Raw genomic sequence first — 27,217 nt, forward strand, 5'->3', positions numbered from 1 at the left:
TAGTCCGAAGCCAGTATGTCTGACAGGCAGTCTTACTGAGGGATGTTAGGGTTTCTGGGTAGATGGGTTAAAGAGGGCAAATAGACAGTCACTCTTTGTAAAGCACTGGTACAGCTGCATTCGGTTTGATTGGTTGCCCAATATAGTTGGAAAAAAGGCTTGGTAGATGATTAATGATGGTCATCGAAATATAAGAGCCACCTACGGGCGTTAAACATATATTACTATTATGTTTGTTTCAATTTTAGGTTGAATGTCAATGTGTCTGGTTGCCATAACAATTCTTTTTTCAAAAAAACATTTCAACCATTCACCACATTCCATTTTTAAACACAAATAAAATAAAACCACTGATACATGGCGGTACACAGGCGAAAAAGTACAATAGGCACAATGGACATGTACCACAAACTGGATAAAAAGTGAAGCTAACAATAGGATTTTTCCAATTATTATTTGCCTATCTTTTGTACAACTAGAAAATCGATGTTCTACACGACTTTCTACATGAATCAAAATTTTGATTCACGTTTACAATTCACTTAATAACTTCATAGGTTCGTTGACTTTATAAAAAAGCAAACCAGGCCTTTATAAAACTTTTAGTCATAAAAGATATAAAAGAGTTTTGACAAAAGGCTTCGTAAAACAGTTATTAATTCAAGGATTACAAGTTAAACACAACTAATAAAATGTTTCATTTCTTATTTATATGTATTTGAGCTTTCTCACGCTTTAGACTTTAGACTGAACAATAGTCTGACAGTTAGATTGATTTGAAGGACAGTTTATTTGTAGGACAGTAAATTTTTTGTCACTCTGTCTCCGGTCGGATGCCTGATCGTTGCAATGTGCGCATTCTTATCTTCATCCCCACACCGATTTATGAGCTTATTTTAACTATCGAATGTATGTAGTGCAACAGTACGTTTCTTAAAGAGGCTGACAGCACCCAAAACAAAATACGTACGAAAGAGAAGCCTGATGACTTTAGATTGAGCAAAAAATTGTTTGAGACAAGCCAATTTGGGTGCTGTCAGCGCCTTAAATAAAATGATTAAATTGCAAAGCAACAATAACATATGTAATAGACAAGGATAGTATTACAGGTATCAAATACATTCCTAACTTTATTTTCGAAGTAAATTCTATTTGTATTGGATTTACTTTGACTAGTACACAGAGACGTCTTAAACTCTTCGTTTGAGGTGCTTCTGGATCTAAAAGATAAAGATAAACCAAAGATAGATTAATTTAAAGGATAAAAATATTTTGAAAGGTCTCAATTTCATTTTTGTTTAAAAATAAATCCGTTTTGATGAAATCACTTTTAATAATTATTAGTAAATATTTGTAGTTATTGTATCATGCATGAGGTATTGAGAATTTTAACTATTATTACATTACATTAAAATTTGAAAAAAATGTTTTTCTATCATCATCATTGGCCTTTTTATCGTCCCACTCTGATGGGCACAGGCCTCCTCCCACACAGGGAATTTAGAATTGAGCTTGCTCAATGCGGGTTGATTTCAAACTGTATATTTCAGGCTTTTCTTTCATTCCACCAAAATTATTTTCGTTCGCAAAATAAATTGAAATTGCAAGAAAGGTCACTCACCTTTCGACCAAATACTGTACAATTTTGCAAGCAATCTCTTCATTTTAGAATGTTCATTCAATACACTCTGGCCAGCGGAAATAAGGAAGTACGTATAAAGTACAGAATTTACCATAAAGTATAACAAAACCAAAATTCTGACAAAGTCACGAATATTCTGTAAAAACAACGATATAAGTTATTTTAAGGGCGGTTTGAAAAATAAAGGTATTATGGTTATAAATTCATTGAAACGTACTACGATGCAAATTCCATAAGACGAGGTAATGTAATGCATGCTGGACAAAACCAATGAGTAAGACATCTGAAAAAAAAAATAAAGCAATTTAATAAAATTTAAACAATTGTCCATCGAAAAAAACATTAATAGAGAAAAAATCACGCTTACATTTGAGCAATCTCTTAGATTTTGATGTGATTTATGAGGATAATTTAATTTAGACTGTATAAATGTTTCAAGTAATTTAACTTTACCTGAAGTTTAAAGCACATCGTAAGATTTTTGCTGGAATTCAACAAACACTCGTAGTGTGAAACCCACACCCTCACTTGTTCTGCAGTAAGTAGAGGGCGCCACTCGCGATTGTCTGGTTGACCACTACTCATTATAACATTGCATCTCATTTGAGCATCCAACGCACAATCATTCAAGTATTTCATCACATTCTGTATCATTCTAATATAAGTATAAACTACAGCATGTTCCAAAATCAAACGTTGTTCAACAATTACATCATATAAAATAAACACTAAGTAGCTAATTTCAATATCATGTGACATCGATCTATGGAGCATTTTTATGCAAAAAACAATTAAACTTAAGACACATGACAGTACTGAAGTGGAGATGAAAATTATTTTTAATTTTTTCATCGACTTTTTGTATGCAGGATTTTTTTGGAAGATCCCGTTTAGAGATGTCAAATTTTCGTAGAAAATTTTGTAGGCGTTTGTGTTCACAAATCCGCTAATCATTATGACTGGGACACTCAATAAATTCATGACTGTATGGATTTGCATCATGACAGCAGTTCTCACAGAGGTTATTTTTCGTAACATTCGCGAGTTATGATGAGTAAGGAATATACATATCACTATTTCAACTACTAGTCGAAACCAGCACAGAATTTTGCTGGATTTTGGTAAAAGTGTGTAACTTCTAAAGACACCGATTATATTTTCAGTTTTAGTTAAAATGTTGAACATTTTAAAATTACGTTTGTAGGGTCTAATTTCGTAATGAGTATACCCTCACGTAAAGTATGTGCAGGAAATGTAATAACTACTATGTTCCTACAATTACAACATTCGTTTATCGCTAATAACTTTTTCAAATGTTTACGGAAGATACCTCAATGTTTTATGATAATAATGGTTCACTTAGTCATAATAATATTAACATTTTATGAACTATCTACACTTATATAATAAAGAAGCAACTTTTTTGTTTGTTTGTTGGTACTGTAAGTCACCAAAAATATATTTCACAGTTGTTAAGCTGCGAGTTAAAACGCGGGTAAACGGCTAGTTCATAGTAATAACTTTAACTTCTTATGTATTATGAATGATAATGACTTAAGTATTTCCTTCTAAGCGGAATGAATTGCTTCCTGACAAGTATAAATTGGATTGGACATAATATGCAGTAATTTAAAACTAATGTAAACTCCTGTGAATTATATGAACGAATACTTTTACATAGATCTTTTATGAAATACGTTAATTTATTTTTCTTTCTTTGTTTTGGTTTTTGTAAGCCTACTTAAAAATAGAATACAATGCTGTACAAAACAGTGTTTCTCTAATCAAAAGAGATCAAAGAGGTTTAAGTGACGAGAAAATTCCAAAAATAGAGTTTCATTTTATTCAAATCTTTTCTATTTACATCTTTTTTCAGATAAGAGTTCACAATTCATTAAATTAAATTATTTATCATTAAAAAGAAGTGTACGATTTTAGAATTATATTTAATCTAAGACAATAGGTAACGAGCATACATACTTTTAGATTCGGAATTTATAATAACTAGACAGGGTTTTCAGGTTTCGGTTGTTAAGGGCCACAAGTTTCTTTTACAAACAAGATACTGTATGCAAGCTATACGCAAACATGATTTATATCATAATGATTTTTGTGAAGGCATTAATTTATATAAACAATCTTTTTCCTTAAAATATGTTCTTAAAACATTAAGGTCGATATATCGCTTCATAAATACGTATGTAGAGATTATTGCTGTTCAATTTGCCACGATTCAAACTGTGAAACTTGTTAGATACAAATTGAGAACGTCCTTTTACTGAAGTTGGTTAAGAAAATCTTTGGTTGTATCAACACATGTTTTAAATAAAATGATTGAACTGTAAATCCGTGATCACATAGCTAACTGAAAGTGATAATATTACAGGTATGAGGAACATCCCCAGTTGTGTTTTTGATGAATATTCTATACGAACTGGAGATATTTTGACCAGGCGATTGAAGTCTCTTAAACATTTCGTCACTGGTGCTTGTGGATCTAAAACAAATATAGATTTCATTTTTAGACGCCTTTTTTATTGATTTAATTAATATGCTAAGTATTATCTAATAATAAGTGAAAATAAAAACATTTAAATTAAATAAAAGTGGAATTTCTGTCTGAGTCTGTTTCCTACATAATGAACTTTTGATCTATTTTTATTTATATTACCTCTGCGCAAATATGTTACTAGGTATTTAAAGTGAAATATAATATTTTTAAGTATACGTGTTTGTGTAATCAACTATGGTTACCATGTCTGTTTTGGTAACTTTTTAATTGCCATAAATATGAACTTACGCATCGACATCGTGGAATATAGCTTTGCTAGCCTCTTATTCGTTATAGAACTTTCATTAACGAGTTTCTGTCCGGCCATCATGAGGGTATAAGTACATACTATCGAATACATTATCATAAATAATAATGCGAAGGAACCATACCATTTGGAATAATCCTGAAAATAAAACATAAGTATTATGTTACCAATATGTTAAAAAAAACTTAATATTGAATTGTGGTAAATACATAAAACTTATACTCATTAAGACAGATCGATTTTGTCCGATATCCAGCAGTGGACGTAGGTATATGAAACGAGACTGATGTAAAAATATTTACTTTCGAAGTTATCAAGTTGAAGAATCCATATGAAGCATTAAGGTAATGTAAAGTTGACATCACTAAGGAATATATCATCTGAAAAAAAAAACGTAAGATATGTTGACATCACTAACTTCGTCAGTTATAATGTGACTTTACAGTTATCTATAGTATTATTATTGGTTATTGTGATTTACGACTGTCAATCAACTAGCCGGCCAACTATCGAACGACAGTTGTGTTTGAAAGCTATAACGAACCATCTTTATTTGGTCATAACTGCCTGATAGTCGTAAGCTGCGCACTACCATAAGTAAGTAGTGAATTAGAAAAAAGACAAACTATAGGTGGCCAAGTTTATAGTCTGCGCAGGGTCTTATGTCAATATGATATTAGAAAAAAAAAATATTGAATACCTGAGTTCTAAAGCAAATAGTCAGATTTTTGCTGCAAGTCAGCAAACACGTATATTGTTCAGCCCAAAGCTGCACTTGTTCTGCAGTAAGTAGAGGGCGCCACTCGCGACTGTCTGAACGGCGACTATCATTGCACCTCACTTGAGCATCCAACATTCTATCGTTCAAACAACCCAGTAACTTAGCAATCATAGTTATATAAACGAACATAACTATATGCTCTAAAATAAACCGATCATCCACGTACATATCAGTTAACACCAAGAACATAGAAAATATATTCAGATGGGCGTCTGACATTGATCTTCTCAAATTAAGTTTTGCCACTAATATAAGTGCGCTTAATATGTAACCTATTACCGCAGTAACTATAAAACCGATCTTCAACTTTTTCAAATGGTTTTCAAAAGATAGCTCTTTTTGATAGCAATGAAGTACAGTCGTGAAGTTTTCTAAAAAGACTTTGTAAGGAGCCACGTTCACAATAGCACTTATCATTATGACTGTACCACTTAAATGATCAACGAAATGAAATAGTTCCATCCAATAGAGACTGTGGCCGACTGTGTCCGCCCAATTAGCTAAGGACATATGAAAATAACAAATATATGTATAAATTAAAAATTCGATAAATATTCGAATATTGCAGATGATTTTGTGTTTTTTTGAAATGGTGTCGTAATTTCTGTAAACGCCTAATATATTTTCGGCAAGAGTTAATATTTTAATCATTGTTTGTTTTATTAAATTGTATTTTTGAATACAAGTGTTCACCAATGGTTTCGATAGCGATGTGCGCAGGTATATGTAATATTATTAAAAGGCAATTTAACTATGTTGGTCATCAATTAGGTGGCGGGTTTTCAACAAAAATAACTCATGATAGGATCTATTAAATTTGAACTCGCAGTGGCCTAATGGGTATAAGGACCAAATTGTCAAGTGTGAGTGTGTAATTCAATTCACGGTCAGGCAAGTACCAATGCAACTTTTCTAAGTTTGTACCTATGTACTTTCTAAGTATATCTTGGACACCAATGACTGTGTTTTGGAGAACACATTAAACTGTAGGTCTCGGCTGACCGTAACGAAACCGTTACGGGTAGTCAGAAGCCAGAATTCATGAAACAAACTGGCTTTGGCCTACGGTTTTTCACATGTACCGAAAAAACTATTTTCAATACTTGGATAATAAGTAAAATATGCTCTAGTTTATCTATGTACATAAACATCGAAATTAGTTTAGCGATTTAAAAGTGAAAGCGTTACAGACAGACAGAGTTATGTTTAGATTCATTAACTTTTTAAATAATCAATGGTTAAAGTATTGATTTCAGGTCACCATGACTGGGCATATAAAAAAGAGGGCATGCTTACTTAATATTTTCACTGTTTAATTATACCTACTTTTTTGTGACTAACTCACATCAGTCGGCCATTAGCCTATTACTTAAAATTTTAATAAAAATATACCATTTCTATAAAATTCAGAAGTTATTACGATTGACCATGGCTTGATTAAAGACTGTCAAGTGAGGTTCGGTCTTCAAGTCTAAAGACATTCAATAAATTCAATCACTTATTTGGAAATCAAAAGAAAAACTCAATTCAATACAGAACTGGTAGAAAATGCTCATAATAGCTAGAGCCCTAATTGGGTAAACTTTTTCAATCCTAATTGCTTGTGATTTGTATTTACACAAACAAGAAAATAAATTAAAAAACATCGACATTTGTATTGCCGTAAATACTACGAATGAAATGCCTTAAGCTTTTTAACTGTTTTTGTGAAAATTCTTTGTGATATATATACCTACTCAATTCATAATTCTTAATTAGCATTCCATTTACTAATATAACAAAGAGGAAACATTTTTTTGTTTATTTGTACCCTAAAGGCTCCGAAACTACTGAACCGATTTGGATAATTCTTTGAGTGTTTTAAAGCAACACTCTTCCCGAGTAACGTATTTTATAGTATTGAAACAATAAAGACCCTATAGCTGTTATCCAGTGCTATATTATTATTTATGTAAAACGCTATCTTGTTAAACTTCTTCCTAGCCAATTGTCACGAAAAACTGGTGGATGGTAAACAGTCGTCATACCTACAAATTAAACTTCGTGACCATATTCGTGGAACATTAGCAGAATCATAGCATTCCATTTTCTATTTTTCGTGATTATGTAAGTACAGCCGTGTGTATTTATTTAGTTTATTTTGTATGTTTCTTAGCCCCTGACATTAATGCTTTCTCTCCACCACCCAAAGGCAGACTGGTGAAAACGCCATTGTACATTGTGTGCAAGTACTATTAAATAAATAACTAAAAACTGCGGGAGCTTTCAATCGGAATTGTTAGAAAGAGTTACAACTGCCCTGGTACACAAAGGGCTAGGGTACAAAAGGGACAAAGGTGGGACAGTAAAAGTCTTTCCCGTTACACCCTTAACAGGACAGATGACCTAATGATTTCCCATCTCTAAAAAGGAAACAGGGTGTGATTCGGAAGCTAATATTTTTTGTTTCAAAATTTAACCGTATTTAATAACTTTATTGTATTATACTGTATTCTTCTATCAATAATTAAAACTCTACTTCCTTCTTCCTAAATTGACTTCTCAATATCAGAAGATATTTTTTGAAGAAGCACATAGAATTGTACTCTTAATATAAATCGCAAAGGACGGGTCTTAATGGACTTTATATTAAAAAAAAATGTTTTTTGAGTACAGCATGACATGACTAGAAGATTGTAGCTTAAAATGCAGTTATCTGTCTCCAACTTTCAGGTCGATTGAGACATAATATTGTTTTTAATATATTATTTAATGCTTTCATATAAAACATTATGGTTTTAGAAAAGAGTAGGAGCCATTGTAAGGGCTATTTTCATATCACCTTCTGAAAATGAGAAGTAAACATAATGACATCCAACTACGTATTTAATTTCCATAATTTTGGTATACCCACACTCTGTAATTAACGAACAATTTATATCCATTTGTGGTTGAAGTAATTACTTAATTAATACTAATAATGAATATGGGACAATCGCGTGTGCTTTCTGGGAGTGTTTGTTTAACTGTCTGTTTTTTCCCCGAAACGGCTTACGAATGTTTGCGAAATGAATTGAAATAGTTCGATGTAGTAGGTATTTTTTTGTAATTAATTTAAGTAAAAAAAAATGCTGTTATTTTGTTCTAAATAGTGTTTGAGCTTTGATTTTAGTTTAATTAATTTATAATTGTAATGAGTTTATAATTGTTTCAGCCGTCTTTAAACAATCTTATTGTCAAGAATAATTGATTTACTGTTAAAAAATAAACTTATAATTTATTCACTTACCCCTAAATATAAACAACAACCCTTATATTATCACACTACACTTAAAACAAACACAATGTTTCCCGCGCACAAGTTTCCCACGGCCCGCCTACGCGACTACGCCGCTACGAAGCTACGCCGCTACGTGTAGCGCGCTACGCCACCAGAAGTCGACTGAGTGCTACGCATGATATTTGCTACGGCGCCTTCCAAAGTGATATTATTTTGCAAAACTAACATTCATAACTTGAATATTAGATCTAATAATTTATACTTTTTCGTAGAAAAAGTTTCTTATTTGGTTTCTTGATGAGAAACTTCGTACATTACCAAGAAATTTCTCAAGAACGTCGAGGGAAAAAAATAATTAAACTTTTCTAATAATGGGAGAAATATGTGTTTATTATATACAAGTGTATACAACTACTTTATTTATGTGGTTGGTTTGTTAGCGGTGATGCGGAAAAGACTGATGAGCATCAACTTTGCCAACTTTGACAGTTGACAAACATAATAAATTGTCACCCTACTTCTTCCCATTTGGTATCACTTTGTAAAAAATATTTCATTTCCCAAAATGTATACTGTGTACACTTAAATGTCCTCTAATGGACTATAACAATATGTTACAAGTAAATAACTGCCTCTACTAGGAAAAACCACTTATCTAAGTAAACCTATTCATACGGGAAATCATTTTAAACTGTATTGCAAGTGCTACTTCGCAAATGACACATAAATATTTTGTTCCCTGACGTTTGCACGCGTGTGTATTTTAATTTATGGTTTCTTTATCTTGGCCAGTAAAGTACCATGACAGGAATTATATGGGGTTGAACTATAACTACTGATTATTGTATAATTGTTGATGATAATATCGAGTAGTAGCGAAGAAACAATTCCTCTTAAGCACATTGACATGAAAATTTAACAGTACAAACTCAGTATTTCGAAAATAACGTAAAGTTGCTTGTCCCGGCTGTCATTTGAACATCTTTGGCAGTCGTTACAGGTAGTCAGAAACCAGCAAGTCTGACAATCAGTCTTACGTAGGGGTATTTTACTCAGTTGAGGAGGTCAGATAGACAGCCGCTCCTTGTAAGACACTGGCACTCAACTACACCCGGTTAGACTGGAAGCCGACTCCATCATAATTGCGCAAAGGCTAGGAAGATGATGTCCACCAAACTTCAACCATTATACGAGAATATATGCTAGTTGTGACTCCGTTGAATCCGGGTAGACTAGAAGCTATCCCCAACATAGTTGGGAAAAAGGCTCAGAGGATGATGATGTGACTCATACATTGACTCACACATTTTTTGTTAGCGAACCATTTTGGTAGAATCTCGCTACACAATGTTCCCGCGAGAACACTTTGGTATCAAGTTAGCGACCTATTAATTATTTATTTTGATAGAACAACAAAGTTACAAAGAGCGGTGAAGTTAAGTGGCCGTAATAAATGATTGATTAACCGCTTTTATTGTATTTGAGCTTTGAGTGATTTTGTTATAGGTTTAGTACAAAAATGTTGGCAGTTATTTGCTTTGATTGACTGAGGTTGGTAGCTTTTCTCAGGTATTATTTATACTAAAGTCTTTAAGCTGAAAACTGGTTCATTTACTTGAACGTGGCCATCTCAAGAACTGGTAGTCCGAATAGAAAAAAATATTTCAGTTTTAATAGAAAATGTAAGAAGTTTTCCACCGCGTCTATCTACATGTTCGTGATAAACTCAAAAACACCTGGATGTTTTTTAAGGAATAAGGAAGTTATAAATATTCAATAAATTATTTATAATCGCTAGATATAGTTGATAGTTAATGATAATATTTTATTCAAAGCAGGGTTTATATAGTTTTGTTATAAATCTGGTTTTAATTGATTGGATTAACATAGAATTTTGAACGTGCACTAAAAATAAATTGAATGTGTAAATGTAAATATTTGAAATATTTATTAGGATTGAGATGAAAAGTATGGAACAAATTAAAATCGTGTTATTAAAAACATTGCTGCAAATAATTTATTTATAGTTAAACTCGCTATGCCTATATATTTATATACCTAAATAAAAAAATGTTGGATGTAATTTTATATATGATCATTTCTACACTGTTTTTTTTCTTCAAATCGGTCCATGAACGACCTGAGAGTAGCGTATTCGAAACAAAACCAAACTTTCAGCTTTACAATCTATATATGTACATATATAAAAGTAAGTCGCGTTAGTTACACATTTTATAACTCAAGTATGGCTGTACCGCTTGAGCTGTAAATTAGATGAGAGGTAGCTTAGACCCGGGAGAAGGAAATAGAAGTTTTTGTGTCCCTCTAGGGCGCGGGTGAAATCGTGGGCAGAAGCTAGTATCAATATAGATTCCTCACCATAACTAATAACTATAACAGTTAACTATAATCTAACCAAACAGTAATGAAGTTTAAAACTCCTTATATAATGATAGAACCTTACCCAAATCGCGTATCCTTATAACGAGCTCAAGTAACTTCGGTTAAATTGTTACTGAGTTTAGGATCCCTCCATTAAGGGAACTGTCCCTTCTGTGTACAAAATATTATGTAACGGTAACATATTGTGATATGCTGAACATTTTTTGAATGAAGAAAATAAAGTTTAATTTGTTTTATGACGTTTTTTTGAGGGTTCATAGGTAAATAGGACGATATTACTAAGACTTCACTGTCCGTCTGTTTGTCTGTCCATCTGCCACCAGGTAGTATCTCAACTGTCATTATGGCTCGATATATTAGACATAGTCACACATAACTTATTCTCGTTGCCAGTGTGTGATAAGAAGAAGAAATAACGTTTACTGACACACAAATTAGGAAAGAAAAGCTCATAAAATATTAAAATGTGCGTGTCAAATAGATCCACTATAGGATTATGCGAATCAGCTAGTGCCTAACGCTGGTATTCAATTGAACCTAAGACAACAAGGTGCGGATATCTGCATGTATGAATAAATTAATCCATTTTCATGTTACCATATAAAAATGCACATAAGTTGTACTACTTACTTACCAAAATATGTATATACGTACCCCTACTACATCCGAAACAGCATCACTCAACACACTACATTCCCTTTCAAAGCTAACACATCATAATATTATTCTACAAAAACCAACCCCCAAACGCGGCTGGCCACCGCGAGGAAAAAGTTAACAAGCCGACGAGAAATTAAATTATCTCAATGTTGTTTTCTCAGCAGAGATGGGTGAAGTACCTTTCGTAATGGGAATGTTCGATGGTGCTTATATGGTGCCGTGTTGATCTAGAGGTGAAAGGGATCCCTTCCGCGTTTTAGGGTTACGTGTTCTATTCGAAATTGAATTTAAATGGTGTTGTAAGTTTGTAGGGCTGTCTTGTGTGTTCGGAGATAGTAGTGGACCTAGTTTAGGTTTAGTTTAGGTGTTCTGAAGTAATATTGTAGTGTCATCTTCAGTCTATTTTTATATTCCCGATGCATGGCACTATTTTAGACTTTTAAGTCCCGGTTTCCTCAAAATGTTTTCACCTTTAGTCAGTTATTGGCGTCTAAGAATCGATCCTACCTCTAATACCTGAAATGCTAGTTTAACCACTAGGTCATCACGACTAATTAAAACTTTTCAATAAAGCTCACCTGCAAACTTATTTAGAAGTAGAAACTACATATACCTACATAACTTCATAGCATTTTTTATTATTTGGAAAATGTACCATTAAATTTCCAATTTATACAACAAAATCTTTCCCTATTACTCCTAACAATATAACAGTAAAATAACTTCAAGCAAAATACATTTGCTGATGTCTAAACTTCTTAAAGTACTTAGAGCTTCTAGTAACTAAGTAGGTAAGAAGTATTTGAACAGGGACCCTTGATCAGTAAGAGGCTCAACTATTGCGCTGACACTTCAAATATAAAGGGAAGTTAGAAAATACGGCCTAGAAATACATTGGATGAGTTTTTGTGCTGTTGCTACCCGAAATTGTTTAAGAATGTTTTTAAGTAAGTTTAAGTAAGTTTTTTTTTTCTTCTCTTAACTATGGTCTTTTTTATTTTGTAAACCACCATGCACAGAAAGTAGATAGTTTGAACACTACATTATAAACTCTTGTTCACGGATTTTTGTATGACCCTTACCATACTGACCACATTTCCTACATTCAGTGAATTTACCGTAGATTCTTGCGGCAGTAATGTGTAAAGCAAGGCGTTATGCATGCGTTTCTGTCTATGGCACTATCTTCTTCCTCCTGCCCTGTGTAATTAATAATTAGTGCCCTTAAATGGATGAACAGACTCAGGCCCGCCGTAAGCGGGCGTGCAGCGCGTGCACGGCACGCGGGCGTCACGTCCTAGGGGGCGGCAAATCTGAGTTATCACGTAATATTTAAAAAATACAATATCTTTTTACTAATGATTTGATTTCAATATTTCCGAACACAGCAATAGCGCTAAGAATATTACTTACACTGCCGGGTTCAGTTAGGTACATCTGTTGAAAGGACATTTTCAAAATTAAAGATTCTTAACCAGTGGCGTAGCGTGCGGAAAATGCTATTTAGGGGGCGGCAAAATTAAACCAATAAAATTTCAGAAAAAGCCGCCCTAGCTTTGGTCGTCTCCTATCAATTTTGACTGTTTCAGCCTTTGCATCCCCAAAAAAATTCGCGCTCGCTGCGCTCGCGGCTCCATGTCAGATATCGCATTTTATCTTTGTTTAATTGTTGAGGCATTCAATTCCGAAAAATCATTTTTCGCGCACGTCCATTATGGCTTTTTATGATAAGTTTACTTCATGAAAACTCTAAGGAAAAAATCGCGCTCGCTTCGCTCGCGGCTTTTGCACTTCACTTATGTGCATATTTTACTTTTTGACTTTGCTTTGTTAATTTACAGTGGTTTTTATTTGTTTTGTGTCCTTAGACTAAAAAATTTTCGCGCTCGCTCCGCTCGCGCTTCCTTACATATGACATGGGCCTTATAATTTTTCAACGGGAAACCCACCAAATAACATATTTTACTGACTTTAAACATTGTTATAGATATTTAAGTGCGTTAGTTTAAGTTAATCACAATCTTTCAATACATAGGGTCCACTTGGGTAATGATTGTACTGCATTGATGCCCTAAGCAATTGCTTAGTTTGCTTATGGGCTAACCCAGGACTGCTTAGGTTACCTACTCTGAATTTCAAGTAAATAAAAAGTTATGTGTAATGTATGTTATGTATTGCAATAGTTATTTATCCAAAAGTGGGTTTTCTGCAATCACAGCAGCGGTGCATGTACAATTTTTTTTCTGTTGGACTGTAAGATGGATATGAATGGGCGGAGGGGGGTGGGGGGTGTCCGGACCCTCTGGATCCCCCCCCCCCTCCCCTTATATATTTTTTTACAAAACGTAGGGCGGCATAATCAGTTTTGCACGCGGGCGAACAAACAGCTAGCGGCGGGCCTGAACAGACTTGGGAATTTTGTTGTAGCTGGTTTACTAGCTGTGTTGCTGGGGAGTTTGTTCCACTACTTCTTCCCAGCAAAAACACATAGGAAGTGGTGAAGGGCGAGCGTTTTGTAAATTTGACCTTCGAAAAGTGCTGATGTTCAGCCTACTTTGAATAAATGACTTTTGATTTTGTGGTTCACCAAGTTAAAAGTTCAACGCCTCGTACGATTTTTAACTATTATTACTGAATATATATGGTTTATTGTCTCAATTGTTTTTGAACTGTTTTAAATCTAAACTATTTTGTAGTACCCTTGTGCCCAGACTATAGTGTATACTACTAACGACTCTCAACTGTACATATAAACTTGTATGAGTTTCTAAATAAAAACTAGCTTGTTATTTCGACGCATTTATTTTTTATAACAACGTCTAGACGCCATTTTCTGAAAAATGAAAGCAACATGTGCAATTGAGTCGTTAAAATGTATTATTTTTTGTTTCGATTGCATTTTATTTAATGACCACAAGTACTTATAAAAATAGAGTTACTTCATATTGTATGATGTAATTGTAAATTGATATTTTTTTTACATTTCAAAGGTGATTTTGAAGAAGTATTAGTAGATATTAGACTTGAGAAAATGACATGGAAAGTGAAACATTTTAGATCCTGTTATAAATTCTTAACATAATATGTAATATACTAAACATCACTCAAGATTCGTACTTGTTAGAAATAAACATTCGAAAACTTTTTTGTTTCAAAACTTTAACTACTTTAGAGACCTCAAAGAGTGCCTTAGGATTTCTTACAAAAACAATATATATGTATATCTATTAGGACACTTTCTATTATATAAGCACGCAAAAAAAAATCGTGTACATACACACATTTTTTACGAAATTATTACAATAAAGTGGACATAGAAGTACACTTATCTAGAGTTACAAACCAAACCACATAATACCAAGTATCGTTCTTACTTGCCTGCAATACAACAAACCATATTGTTTACTCTCTAAAATAAAGAATACAAATACCTTTCAACTATCTTAAAAAGGTTGGGTTCCTTTGATTTGCTTTCCAATAATACTTCAAAGTGTAATTGGAAGTTCAGAATAAATAAAATTCTATTCCCGTAACAATGACGACTGATCAAACAGTATTTTTAATGTTCGAGATGTTTTTTTGAATTATTTATCCAATTACTTTATTTACCTCTGTGTTTATTTTTTGTAGTGGTATTTGAGTTTAGGTATCGTACCTTTATGGTACCTAATATTAGCTGCTCCACGCGGTTTCACTCGCGTTCTGAGGAACTTCTTCCCCTCATCATCTTTATCTCCCGAGCCTTTTCCCAACTATGTTGGGGTCAGCTGCCAGTCTAACCAGATGTAGCTGAGTAGCAGTGCTTTATAAGAAGCGACTGAAATTTCTTTCCCTCCCTGGATAAAGTATTAAGAAAACATTATTCAAATCGGTTCAGTAGTGCTGGAGCCTTTCGATTCAAACAAACAAACAATCTAATCTTTCCTCTTTATATGAAGTATAGAGTTTAAGTTAGTAGAGGGTTTAAGTTCCAGAATGTTTACAAATATGTGTATAAATCGCGATATTTAAAAACCTTTATATTTGAGTTGATTTATTAGAATTAAATAAAATTATGCAACATATTATACAGTAAGTATCAACATTATTATTCACATTTAAACCTTCAAAAAATATATACTCTACTGTATTTCCAAAGATTGAAACCATGACCTACAATATTCCCCCGTCTATCAATTCACGAACGTCAATGTGTCATTCACTTATGGTGGTGATATGTCACTGTTCCCCATAGAACCCTTGTCGCAGCGCTACCCATGAGAAGGTCCTGAACTTGATGTATTTATGGGAAAGTCATTAGGGGAAGGTTGCTGTAAGTCAGACTTTATGGTTTCAGATTACCCTTAACAGCAACCTAAGACGTATAAACGACAGTCGGACCCACCAATTTAACGTGCTTTCGGAAGTATGGAACTGGTTATGATTAGATGGTCATGGTCACCCATCTCTGGACTAACTGCCAAGTGTTGCTTAACATTATGATTGATCGACGATCGAGTTCTTCTATCTACCTATTATGTCATCTAATGTAAAAGAGCAAATAAATAGCTATTTATAACTCGGTCTGAAAACATTATACATCATAATATTAATTATGTTCTGACATATCCTTACACACATACAGTGTAATATTCAACCACATTTAGTTCAAATAAAACCCCGCTAACATACGTCACCAGAGTTAAATAATTTGCAAGAGATACAGTCGAGGACAATAAATTTGAGTCAGAGAAAAAATCTTCAAAAAATTCATGATTAGTTTTAATTTCGTTCCTATGAATTCTTAGTTGGTTTAGTTTAGAAAAAAAGATAGCATTATCTAAAGCTCTGTTCGATCTAAGTGTGAAACTCGAAGTCGCTGTAAAGGCATAGACATACTTCTTCAAATTAAAGTCCAATTTTCAACTTTTTTATAATTAATATTTTTATTTTACATCCAGCTTTTCCATTAAATTTCGGTGACCAAAAACAAATTGAGAAAATGCTAACTCGGTTAAGAGCCTACCTCCTCGACTAGTGATATTTAAAATACAAGAATTTTCGTACTGACCCAGTTTTACTGCAAGCAAGTGTAACTTTTACGTTATAATCTTTGAGCTATGTTAAGATTGAAATAATGAACTCGGTGTGTACGTATTCATATGAATGATAGCTGTTCCAAGCTGCAGAGAATGTTTCTTTGTTTTAACGTGCCAATCTCAGGAACTACGGGTCCGATTGGAAAAATCTTTCAGTGTTGTATAGCGTGTATGCTAACATTAAGTATAAGATATTCTTACTAACATTATGAATCTTTTACTTGTATGATAAATAAATACATTTGTATAGCCCATTTATCGTATAGACTTATCTTAAATTGGGCGTGTGAAGTAGTTCCCACAAAACGCGGGTGGAACTGGATCATTGATTTTCTTCAAGAACTGTCTTGGCTGAAATAGTTCTTCAAGACATTGAGTATAAAACAGACAAACGTATATATCTATTACAATTTTAAGTACAAATATCATACTAGCAATATGTCCTTAACTGAATCGAGAGAAAATATCGACTAAATTCAGAGGTCAATCGTTTCGGGAAATTGATTTCAGAGGGTCACGATCGGGCAAAGCGATTTTTGTACACTTTATGGTTGTGGCCTACGTCTGTTCTATATTTCTATTTCTAGATAAGGTTACTTTTGTGCCTATTCAGTCTTGAGAAAATAGGGCTTACTTTCTTTTAGGGATTTGTCTTTCAATGTTTTTTTATAATTATATAAGTATATTTGTGATAAAATGTTGACACATTGTTCATAATAGTGTTTTAACTATTTGAGAATACTTTAAATCTTCCCTTTCTCTGGTGAATGTCGTTTTTCTTCATGACAAAACCTATTTTCCATATTTTAATTGTAAACATAATTATATTTAAAAATGTAAATAGGTATAAAAGAAATATTTTCCAAAATGAACGTAATTAAATAATAGTCTAAAATAAACTTTTGCTTTTCATACTGTCGTAAGGCTGCAGTATGCCGGGGCCTCTAATACTGCACTATACACAACAAAAACAAAGAAACACACACAAAGTATACAAAACATAAATAATAACACTTACATAACCGGCCTCCATACTAAATGGCCAAAAAACTTGTGGCGAAAACCAAGGTCCGCAAGTTGTAACAAAAGTTTTAGAACTCAAAGGTTTATTGTAGCGAGACCCTTTGTGTTTCTGATATATGGCCACTATATATTCTGTGAACAATAAGTATTGGCAGCTTGGAATAATCTGTACTTCGTACCTCTACTTACAAACGATTCGTTAATTTTCTTTGAAAATATTAGTACTAGGCTTTGAAAACTGGCCTGTTGAATTATTATAACGATATACCTTATTTGCATCTAGCTGTGTTCTGCGGTTTTACCCTATCCAACGCATCCTATACAAACTTATTTCCGAACCCGGATTATGTAGTTAACCCTACAGTAAAAGAATTTTCCAAACCTGTTCTGCAGTTTCGGAGTCTTAAGGATACAAACAATAAACTTCCTCTTCATAATCCTTTTGAAGAACTTTCTAGTTGACCATGTTAAACTCAGCAAATCTTGTTCAGTTTTTGCAAATAAAATTATGGTTAACTTGAAACCTGATATAAAATCTATTCATACCTTTATGGCAATCTTAAAGACTCTGACCCATTGTTGCTCAGGAAATGCATAGCCAATTTTATTCTATATTCTATCGATAAACCTAAAATATATCGTGAAATACGACTACCAGTGATATGGTGTGGTGATCCTCTGGTTCTGAGCATTCAGTGTGTACCTAATAATAAATTATTTTATCTCTTAGCTTGTTTATAAGATAGCTTAGCGACGAGTTCTCATACGACGAGTAGAAACTCAAACATATTTGTGGTATGTTGCGACTTCCAATCAGACCACTAGTATAATATATGCTATAATATAAGTATACCTATGTGAGTCGTGGTGGCCTAGTGGGCAAAGAACTAACCTCTCGAGTATGAGGGCGCGGGTTCGATTCCAGGTCAGGCAAGTACCAATGCAACTTTTCTAAGTTTGTATGTACTTTCTAAGTATATCTTAGACACCAATGACTGTGTTTCGGATGGCACGTTAAACTGTAGGTCCCGGCTGTCATTGAACATCCTTGGCAGTCGTTACGGGTAGTCAGAAGCCAGTAAGTCTGACACTAGTCTAACCAAGGGGTATCGGGTTGCCCGGGTAACTGGGTTGAGGAGGTCAGATAGGCAGTCGCTTCTTGTAAAGCACTGGTACTCAGCTGAATCCGGTTTGACTGGAAGCCGACCCCAACATAGTTTGGGAAAAAGGCTCGGAGGATTTTTTATAAGTATACCTATGTTTGCATTATAAACATTCACGCCTTCTAATATAAAAATTACTAGCATAAAAATAGCTATTAGTAGATTTGTGTATTACTGTATTACAAAAATGTATTCTATTAAAACGGTAAATACACATTATTATTTACATACATATATTTTTATCCGTGCGTACCGTATTATAGTGATCTCATAGATTTTCATACAAAAATTGGCACGTGCGAAACTACTTCGTCCGCACCAGTAGACCATATTACCTCCAATAATAATACGGGAGCCATTTCTTAAGTTATAAATCAGGAAATATCGTATGGTATGAAGTAGAAACTCGTTTTATTGGCGATTCATCTCTTAGATAATACTCAAGTACTTTGATAGCATCGTAAAACCGGTGATTTAAAGTTTGAAGGCAAATATTATTCTTAAAATTTGCGCAGGTAGCTGGTAGCTGTATAATTGCGTATTGAAGTACAACATGCACATTGTCATACATAGAATTTGTCATTCGGCCCATACAAGTAACATCAAATTCATATCTCTAGAAACCAAACCACAAACAGATTCAATATTGGGAATGACCGTTATAGACACTATTCATCAGCCTTTTATCGTCCCACTACTGGGCATAGGCCTCCTTCAAAGACTATCTCACACCCCAAGCTGCATTAAGCAAGCGTGGTGATTAACGCTCAATCCTTCTCTGTGTGACACAATCAAGTAGGGTTCACAAAAATAACTGAAATTCTATGATCTTAAAATATTACAGCTATACATTATTTATCAGAATTATACTCCGGGATTAATAGCGAGACTTTGAATACAACACCGTAATGAGATCACGAGAATGGATGATCTCCTAATCCTTACCTGTAATAAATGCGAAAGTAACTCTGTCCGTCATGACAAAACTTGAAATTTTAAATGAGAAAAATGCTGAGTCTGGGAAAGTAGAAGTAGTTCTCTTGCCTGCTAGTCTACAGTAATATAATGAAGGGTAAACAATTTTTGTTTATATCCTAAAGACACTGAAACTACTGAACCGATTTGAGAAATTCTTTCACGGTTGTGAAGTTAGTAACATTGGCTATCTATACCTATTTTTATACAGGTTCAGGAAGTAGTACTCACACAACACAGTAGAAACTGTGAGGTAACAGTATATAATAAAACGAACACTACTATAAACACAATAAGTATTTGAAGAACCGTCTCTTGACATTTTACTCTGCCACTCATCAGGAAAATAACTGTCGTATTATTTTAGACCTCTGTAAGTTGTGTTATTTGAGTGACGTCACAAGTAATAACTAGACACACTGAAGGAATGTTATATTATTGAAAAACTTTGGAAACAAGTATGGTTGACACTATTTATATTTTCAGAGACCGAACTTGTACTTTAGGTATCTTATTTTTAGTGAAGACTACTTTAATATTTTCTACAAAAAACTCAAAACGTCCCGCGACTGCATGATATCGGCCGCAGCAGCATTACTGCTGGTTTGTTTATATTTACATAAAACTGTTTTGGATCAAAGCTTCAGCATCACGTGCAGTCGCCCGCAGATGTTGACCGATTTCATGAGATTGCTACAAGTGCGGTCAGCATTTGCAGTCGGCAGCTAGCTTTCAAAACGCACCTTTAGTAAACACCATTTTGTATGAAAAGAGATTCAATTGTCATTCATTATATCGACCACCTATCACTAGGTCACACATTCACTCTCACAGGCTTTAAAAATTCAATCTTCTTAGAATAAAATAATACATAACCTTCCTCGCGCTATACACATTATTCCCATACAATACAACAAACACAGTAAATTACGCGACCCTGTCAAACTAAGCGCGGATTACCGCGATATCGCGCGTAGTGCTGTTTCATTCGATAATCTTGATGTGACATAGTTCCATGTTGTCTTGCGCCTATGTCATGTTAATTGGTGGTTTATTACACCTATGTAATGATAGATTATATAATGTATCATTAGTTTATACATGTAGGTATATTAACTAATATTAGGTATATGAGAGTTTTTGTGTGTCCTTTGTTTGCAAGTGGTTCGCATTTTGAAAATTTTGAACCGAATGCGACAGCTCAAGAAAGGGCCCACTGCATACTTTTTGTCGGCCTATTGTTTGATCAAGATATTTATCAGTCAGGAGACATGATAGTGCGCACATGAAAGCGATCAGCCGAGTAGAATGTTTGATGTGATTCACGATTGCTTTTAGGTAAGTGAAACTGTCGGCCAATGATATCGGTCGATGGTCGCCGATCAACAGTTTAATCTACAGTCTGCTGGGGCTTTTAGACGCTGTTAGTACTGTAACAATCTAGTCCACACCACAGCGAGTATCTCTGTGTCTCGAAAAGCACGTATTGTATCAAATAACAGCCATTTGTAATCTTGGACAGTCGTCCTACACCGTTGCCAAGGATTATTTGGTTACCAAGTAAACGGTAAATATGAAAATAAAAGTGTAAAAACATGAAAAAATATCAATATTTTCGAATTAAATTTTTTTGAAATATAACGCATGAAATAACACTTTTTATGGAGACTGTTGATTTGCGGTTTTCATAACGTAAAAACATAAAAGCCTTATTCAACAATACATATTTATCATTGGAGTTGAAATCAGTTCACGTAGACACCTCGTTGCGAGCTCGTAACGTGACATATAAAGATCTCTTTTTGTATGATATCAAAAATACATTTTGGTCTAAAGTTAGGCCTAATTTAGATTTGATTTTAGGTATAACGGCGACAGTGGGTCTGTTATCGTCAAACGCATGTACCCCAGACACATAACTTGGGTCATATCTAGGGATTTGACAGAGGGTCGAATTACGGTGAGGATTACGTAATTTATCTAGTATTTCTCCTTAAACCTTTAAGGTTTAAAGTAGTTTAAAATCGGCAAAATGGCTGAAGGGTGATCGCCATGCCGGTTTGTCGAATCGATTTGCCGGATTAATTCCTGGCACGATCGTACATTATTTTATTTGATCAGCATGTCTGTTGAGATAAATAAAGTTACATAATCAAGTAATATATAAAGTTTAGCAGGGACGATAACACCCATAAAACAAGCTAATCAATTCTTACCATGGGACTTACCGACAGCGTGTAAAAGGTGTAAGAACTGACAAAAAAGAAGTACGCAACCTAACAAATTATTTTTTATTAGTAGGTAATAGACGCAAAAGAAACACCGACAAACCACCCGTGTTATAATCCACCTACGTAACTTCAGAATAAAATTAACAAAACACAATCGGAAAATCCCCAAACTTTACAACTTGAATCATTGTACGTACACACAAAAGAATAAGGACATAAATACAGACAGAATGTCCCACAATCCGGTATCCTTACAAAATGATACACCCTTAACCATGGAGAATGAAATGAGTAGCGGAGATGTCATAAAAGAAAATCCACTACCACCACCAAAATACCACGCATTTTGGCACGCTACTTTCTAAGGAGATTTTCAGTTATGTCACCTCCGCTAATTTTGTTCAGCTTTATTATATTAGCATAGATTAATTTATTCCAGGTATTCGTATTGGCTTCTAATTTAATCTATCTACCTTGCACTACATACCCGTCTAACAATGTCACTCAATCAGTCAGACGCTTTCCATTATCTTCAGTGAAACGCATATCGCATCAGAACCACTTTGACTGCAGCATCACATATCAATATATTTACAGCATGGAGAACAAAATGACTGACAGGAGTTGTAATATGTAATTGAAAATCTCGTGACAAACTAGCGCGCCAAAATGCTGGTGTTCGGGGGACAAGGAAAGTTACTGTCTTCGCTCTTGTACGCCTTCTTTGGACCCGTTTTTTTACCAAAAATCGTTGAACATCTGTCTCACAGAACTCGAACGCCTCGTTAGTTCACTCGTCTGACCATTTTGGTCATGAACAGCGTAAGTATTTGACCTACAAGAAGGCGCCTGACGTACCTGCCTTATAGCATCTCTGCTCACCTCTCCTTACTCCGTGACCTTAACGAATTGATTACATTTTCCGCGAAAGCCTTCGTATTTCATTCGATATCTCTCTTGATAATAATGCCATCTACTAAACGAGTAACGTTAACGTTAGGGATCCATTGTGGCGACCAAAAATGTCACCAGAAGCGAATTTAATTAAATAATATTTAACGTATTATCAATGGGTTCTCTGTAGTGATCTAAAAAACCTTTTTTTTATTTGTGAATTGAGATATTTGATTGCGTTTTGTTTTAGATATTGTCATTGATATAGAGGTCAATGAACAAGCTGGCTGGCAAGTGGCTGTCACCAGCGGTTTCACAATGAATTTTGGAAAAAATATCGAATTTCCCAATTTAAATTATTTAAACTTTAGTTCCTATTTTTGCCAACCGCACAACTTTTTCGGTCACTCTATAGAAGTAGCTATATTTTTACTTAAATAAAAAGAGCAGATGAGTAAAAACTATTGGTATAAAAATATAAAAATAAATATTAAATTTTACGATACTTATATCATTGTAAAAATATAGCAATTTTAACTTTAAACTTAAAATATTTTCCCAGCTTTTCTCAGCTTTCCATTATATGTATGCAGGTACTTTAGAGAGTGGAAATACCTATATATTTGAAACATAAAGTCGTTACTATTGAATAAGGGGACAACGACGAAGATGTATGGCCCATAATGGATCAATACAGCAAAGGCGGCTTGGAATATAAAAGACCATTGAAATATGTATTCAGACGGCGTCCAAACAAAATATGAAATACGTTGGCCCAGTCTCTGAATATATCGCACACCTAGATCTAAAGAGGACTATCTCAAAAAATCCTTTTTTTGAGGAAAGACGAAAAACAGAGTTTTCCTTCCCTGTGCTTTGTAGAAGTTTTCTGTGTAAAAAAAAAATATTTTTGTACACAACTAGGACATGTTTTTCAATTTTTTTTATGTTGGTCGATGGGTATTGGTTAAAAAATTTGATGGTATGCATAACTCAAAAAAGTGGATTTTTAAGTTAAGCCCTTTTAGATGTAGGTGTGCGATATATCACTCATGTCTTACCTTGTGTTGCTCGGTTTTGGTAATAAAAATATATATATTGAGACTAATTGTCCTGTTGTCAATGTAAACATAAATTATTCGTTGATTTTATCATGCTAATAACTTAAAGTAATGTTTAGTATAAGTAGATCGATATTTCGGTAACATTTTAATACGGTGCCCGATTCATTTTATTCCAAGTTTCACCAAGCAATTCAAAATGGCGGATCATTTGATAAACCTTCTAACCAAAACTGAAACGATAATAGGGATCTACAGAAATTATGATTCTTTGTCTAAAAAGCAAAAAATCTTGTGTAAACTTCGTATATTTTTTGAAATATTATTTGTTTTTTCTATTGCCACTTATAATGTTTTGGTCTTAGAAAACTTTCTCTCAACGAGAATTTTTCATTATATGATGATGTATCATATTTCTAATTTTCTCGGTGGCCCTATCGTAGCAATAAGCGGCATTTTGTGCTCCAACACCTATAAAAATTTTATTGATAACTTCATGACCATGGATATGCACTATCAAAAAAAGTCTGCTTATGTAAAGTGTTTAAAAAAAATGAAGATATTATTCGTCGTCACATGCATTATTTCATGTCTTTCGATAGTTTTTTTTTTAATTACAAAAATTACTGCTAGGTTTTTCCTACATCATCATTATGTGAATATCGGCTTTGTTTTAATGCTTGTCGCAGCTGTTTTTGTTCAGCAACGCTTTTTTTTGGAACATACGTTAATGTATATTTTTATTAGAATGATACAGAATGTGTTAAGATGCTTGAACGATTGTATGTTGGATGCTCAAGTGGGGTACAATGATATGACGCGCAGTGGTCAATCAGACAGTCGTGAGTGGCGCCCTCTACTTACTGCAGAACAAGTGCAACTATGGGCAGAACACTACAAGTGCTTATTGATTTGCAGCAAAAATCTGTCAATATGCTTTAGATCTCAGGTAATTTGAAATAGTTATTTAATCTTCAAGATATACTCATAGTACTTATTAGAAAGAATGTTACTTGTGAGTTAGAGGAATATTTAAGAAGATCCCAAATAAAATTTAAATAAGGGCAGCAGCATGGATGGATCATTTAATTTTCTGGAGACATGTTTAGAATGTTACCTGTGAGATGACGGCAGATAGAAGAGTATGGAAGGAGAAAACATGTTGCGCCGACCACAAATAAAATTGGGAAAAGGGCAGGAGGATGATGAGACATGTTTAGAATGGTTCATGGAATGTCGTTGAAATATCACAAAGAAGTACATAGGATAATTAAAAAAGCCGTGATTTGGTTCCCACCACAGACTAGAGAGAAGTACAGATGTATTACGAAGTGTAATAGTTAATCAGATAATTTCAAGAAAATTAAATGTTTTTTTTTCTTCTTCCAGCTATTTGCTTCATTGGCGTTGACTTCGATGTATTATCTTGCATCAACACATTCGCTTTTCTCAATCTTTATATCGAATGTGAGTATATGTATTTATTGTATTATAATTAAAGTTAGCTGAGTGACAGATCAATACTTAGCTGAAACCGCTGAATTGATAAGCATGAAATTCTGGACACATTTGGTTTCTCAGGACAATGCGTGTAATAAGTTATAGAGCATGGATTTTTGCATAGATCAATGGATTCCTTATACTCTGAAAAAAAGTCATTATTATTTAATTATCAGTAGAGATAATTGCTTACCACTTTTTAAGTATTTTTTTATTGCAGGTACCGTTTAAGGCTCCACAATCATCGGTAATAACAGTCTTAATAATATATTCTGTATTTTGCACCTGTTTGACAATGAACGCTGGTCAACATCTTCTCAATGAATGTCAGATAACGAGAAGGAGATTATCAAAATTATACAGCTTATCTTCGGTTTGTAAGTATATATTTTTTTCTAGCAGTGCTTTCACACTGGGAGATTTTCCGCTCGGTTTTCTTGGTTCATACGGCCGGTATTGCATTATACATGCAATGCACTCGGTTTTATTACGCACAATAAAAATCCGGTAGTGTGAAAGTTTTGATGAACAAAATAAGGGTGCCTTCAAATTATCCACAATGAGTCGCGCTGTCACAACGCCGCGGCAGTAAAGCTTTCTGCTCTTATTTGCATACGATATAATAAAATTGGTACTATAAAATTTGTATGACTTTAGTCAATTTAATCGCTTCTTTATTTTTTTTTCTTTCAGATCCAGGAGCACCTCAGACAAAGATATTAAGAAAATTCTGCATCTTCATGAAAATAAATCCGATACAAATACAATACAATTCTAAAACAGCACTGGGGATGTACTTAGTACCTATAATATTCAGCCTTTCTATCAGTTATATAATCATAGCTTTGCAATTCACCAATTTTATTTAAAACTGGGAATTTTTATGTATTTTCATCCCCTGGTATAATATAATATAACTCAATAGGTAGTAATAAAGAAGAAAACTTTTGTGTACAGATCCGATTTGAAAAAACTTTGTTTCATTATTGGAAAGTTACACTCTTTCCGAGTAACATAGGCTATATTTTATCCCTAAAACTACTAGTTATATCCTTACTAATATTATAAATCGGAAAGTGAGTTTGTTTGTTTGTTTGTTTGTTCCGCTTTCACGCCGTAACTACTGAACCGATTGCTTTGAAATTTTGCAGACGTAAAGTTAGAAGTCCGGATTAAATAATAGGGTACTTTTTATCACGAAAAAAATAGATATTCCCGAGGGAAAACCAAAATATTGTTTGCTTGATGGATGGATTGTAGATGGCGCTGTGTGTCGTTTAAAACAAGGTTATATATTGCAAACGAATATAAACATGTAAATTTAGAATTTAGAAGCTAAATGATACGATAATGAATCCCCGAAAATGAGGAATGTAGGATGAAGTAGGTGTTCCGGTGATGCTCATGCGTAATCTCGATGCCCCTAGACTGTGTAATGGTACCAGGCTGCGTGTCACTCAGCTTGGGCGGAACATTATTACAGCCACTATTTAAACTGGCGCAGCAAAGGGTGAAAGTGTACTCATTCCTCGGATTCCGATTATTCCAACAGACCTCCCATTTCAATTTAAAAGACTACAATTTCCTATAAGGGTTTCATTTGCAATGACCATTAATAAACCACAAGGCCAAACTCTAAGGGTTGCTGGAGTACACTTAGAAAAACATTGTTTGTCGCATGGTCAGCTCTATGTAGCGTGTTCCCGGGTTTCCAGTGCCCAAAATCTG

General features: G+C 33.9%; 2 protein-coding genes across 2 annotated transcripts in view; one reads left to right on the forward strand and one right to left on the reverse strand.

Moving 5' to 3' along the window:
• LOC110369769 (uncharacterized) overlaps positions 1-8,659 on the reverse strand; it is a 52,897-nt gene extending 44,238 nt beyond the window's left edge. Inside the window, exon 1 of the mRNA XM_049839161.2 lies at positions 8,511-8,659. The gene's annotated coding sequence lies outside the window, so the exon portion shown is untranslated. The remainder of the gene's footprint in view (positions 1-8,510) is intronic.
• Positions 1-26,358, forward strand: part of LOC110374331 (LINE-1 retrotransposable element ORF2 protein) — a 36,952-nt gene extending 10,594 nt beyond the window's left edge. The window contains exons 3-4 of the mRNA XM_064036106.1: positions 25,710-25,815; positions 26,183-26,358. Of these exons, the coding sequence (XP_063892176.1) occupies positions 25,710-25,815; positions 26,183-26,358 (282 nt within the window). The remainder of the gene's footprint in view (positions 1-25,709; positions 25,816-26,182) is intronic.
• Positions 26,359-27,217: the final 859 nt, after the last annotated feature.

This window comes from Helicoverpa armigera, chromosome 9, assembly GCF_030705265.1.
Source record: "Helicoverpa armigera isolate CAAS_96S chromosome 9, ASM3070526v1, whole genome shotgun sequence".
In the NCBI taxonomy this organism is placed as follows: Eukaryota; Metazoa; Arthropoda; class Insecta; order Lepidoptera; family Noctuidae; genus Helicoverpa; species Helicoverpa armigera.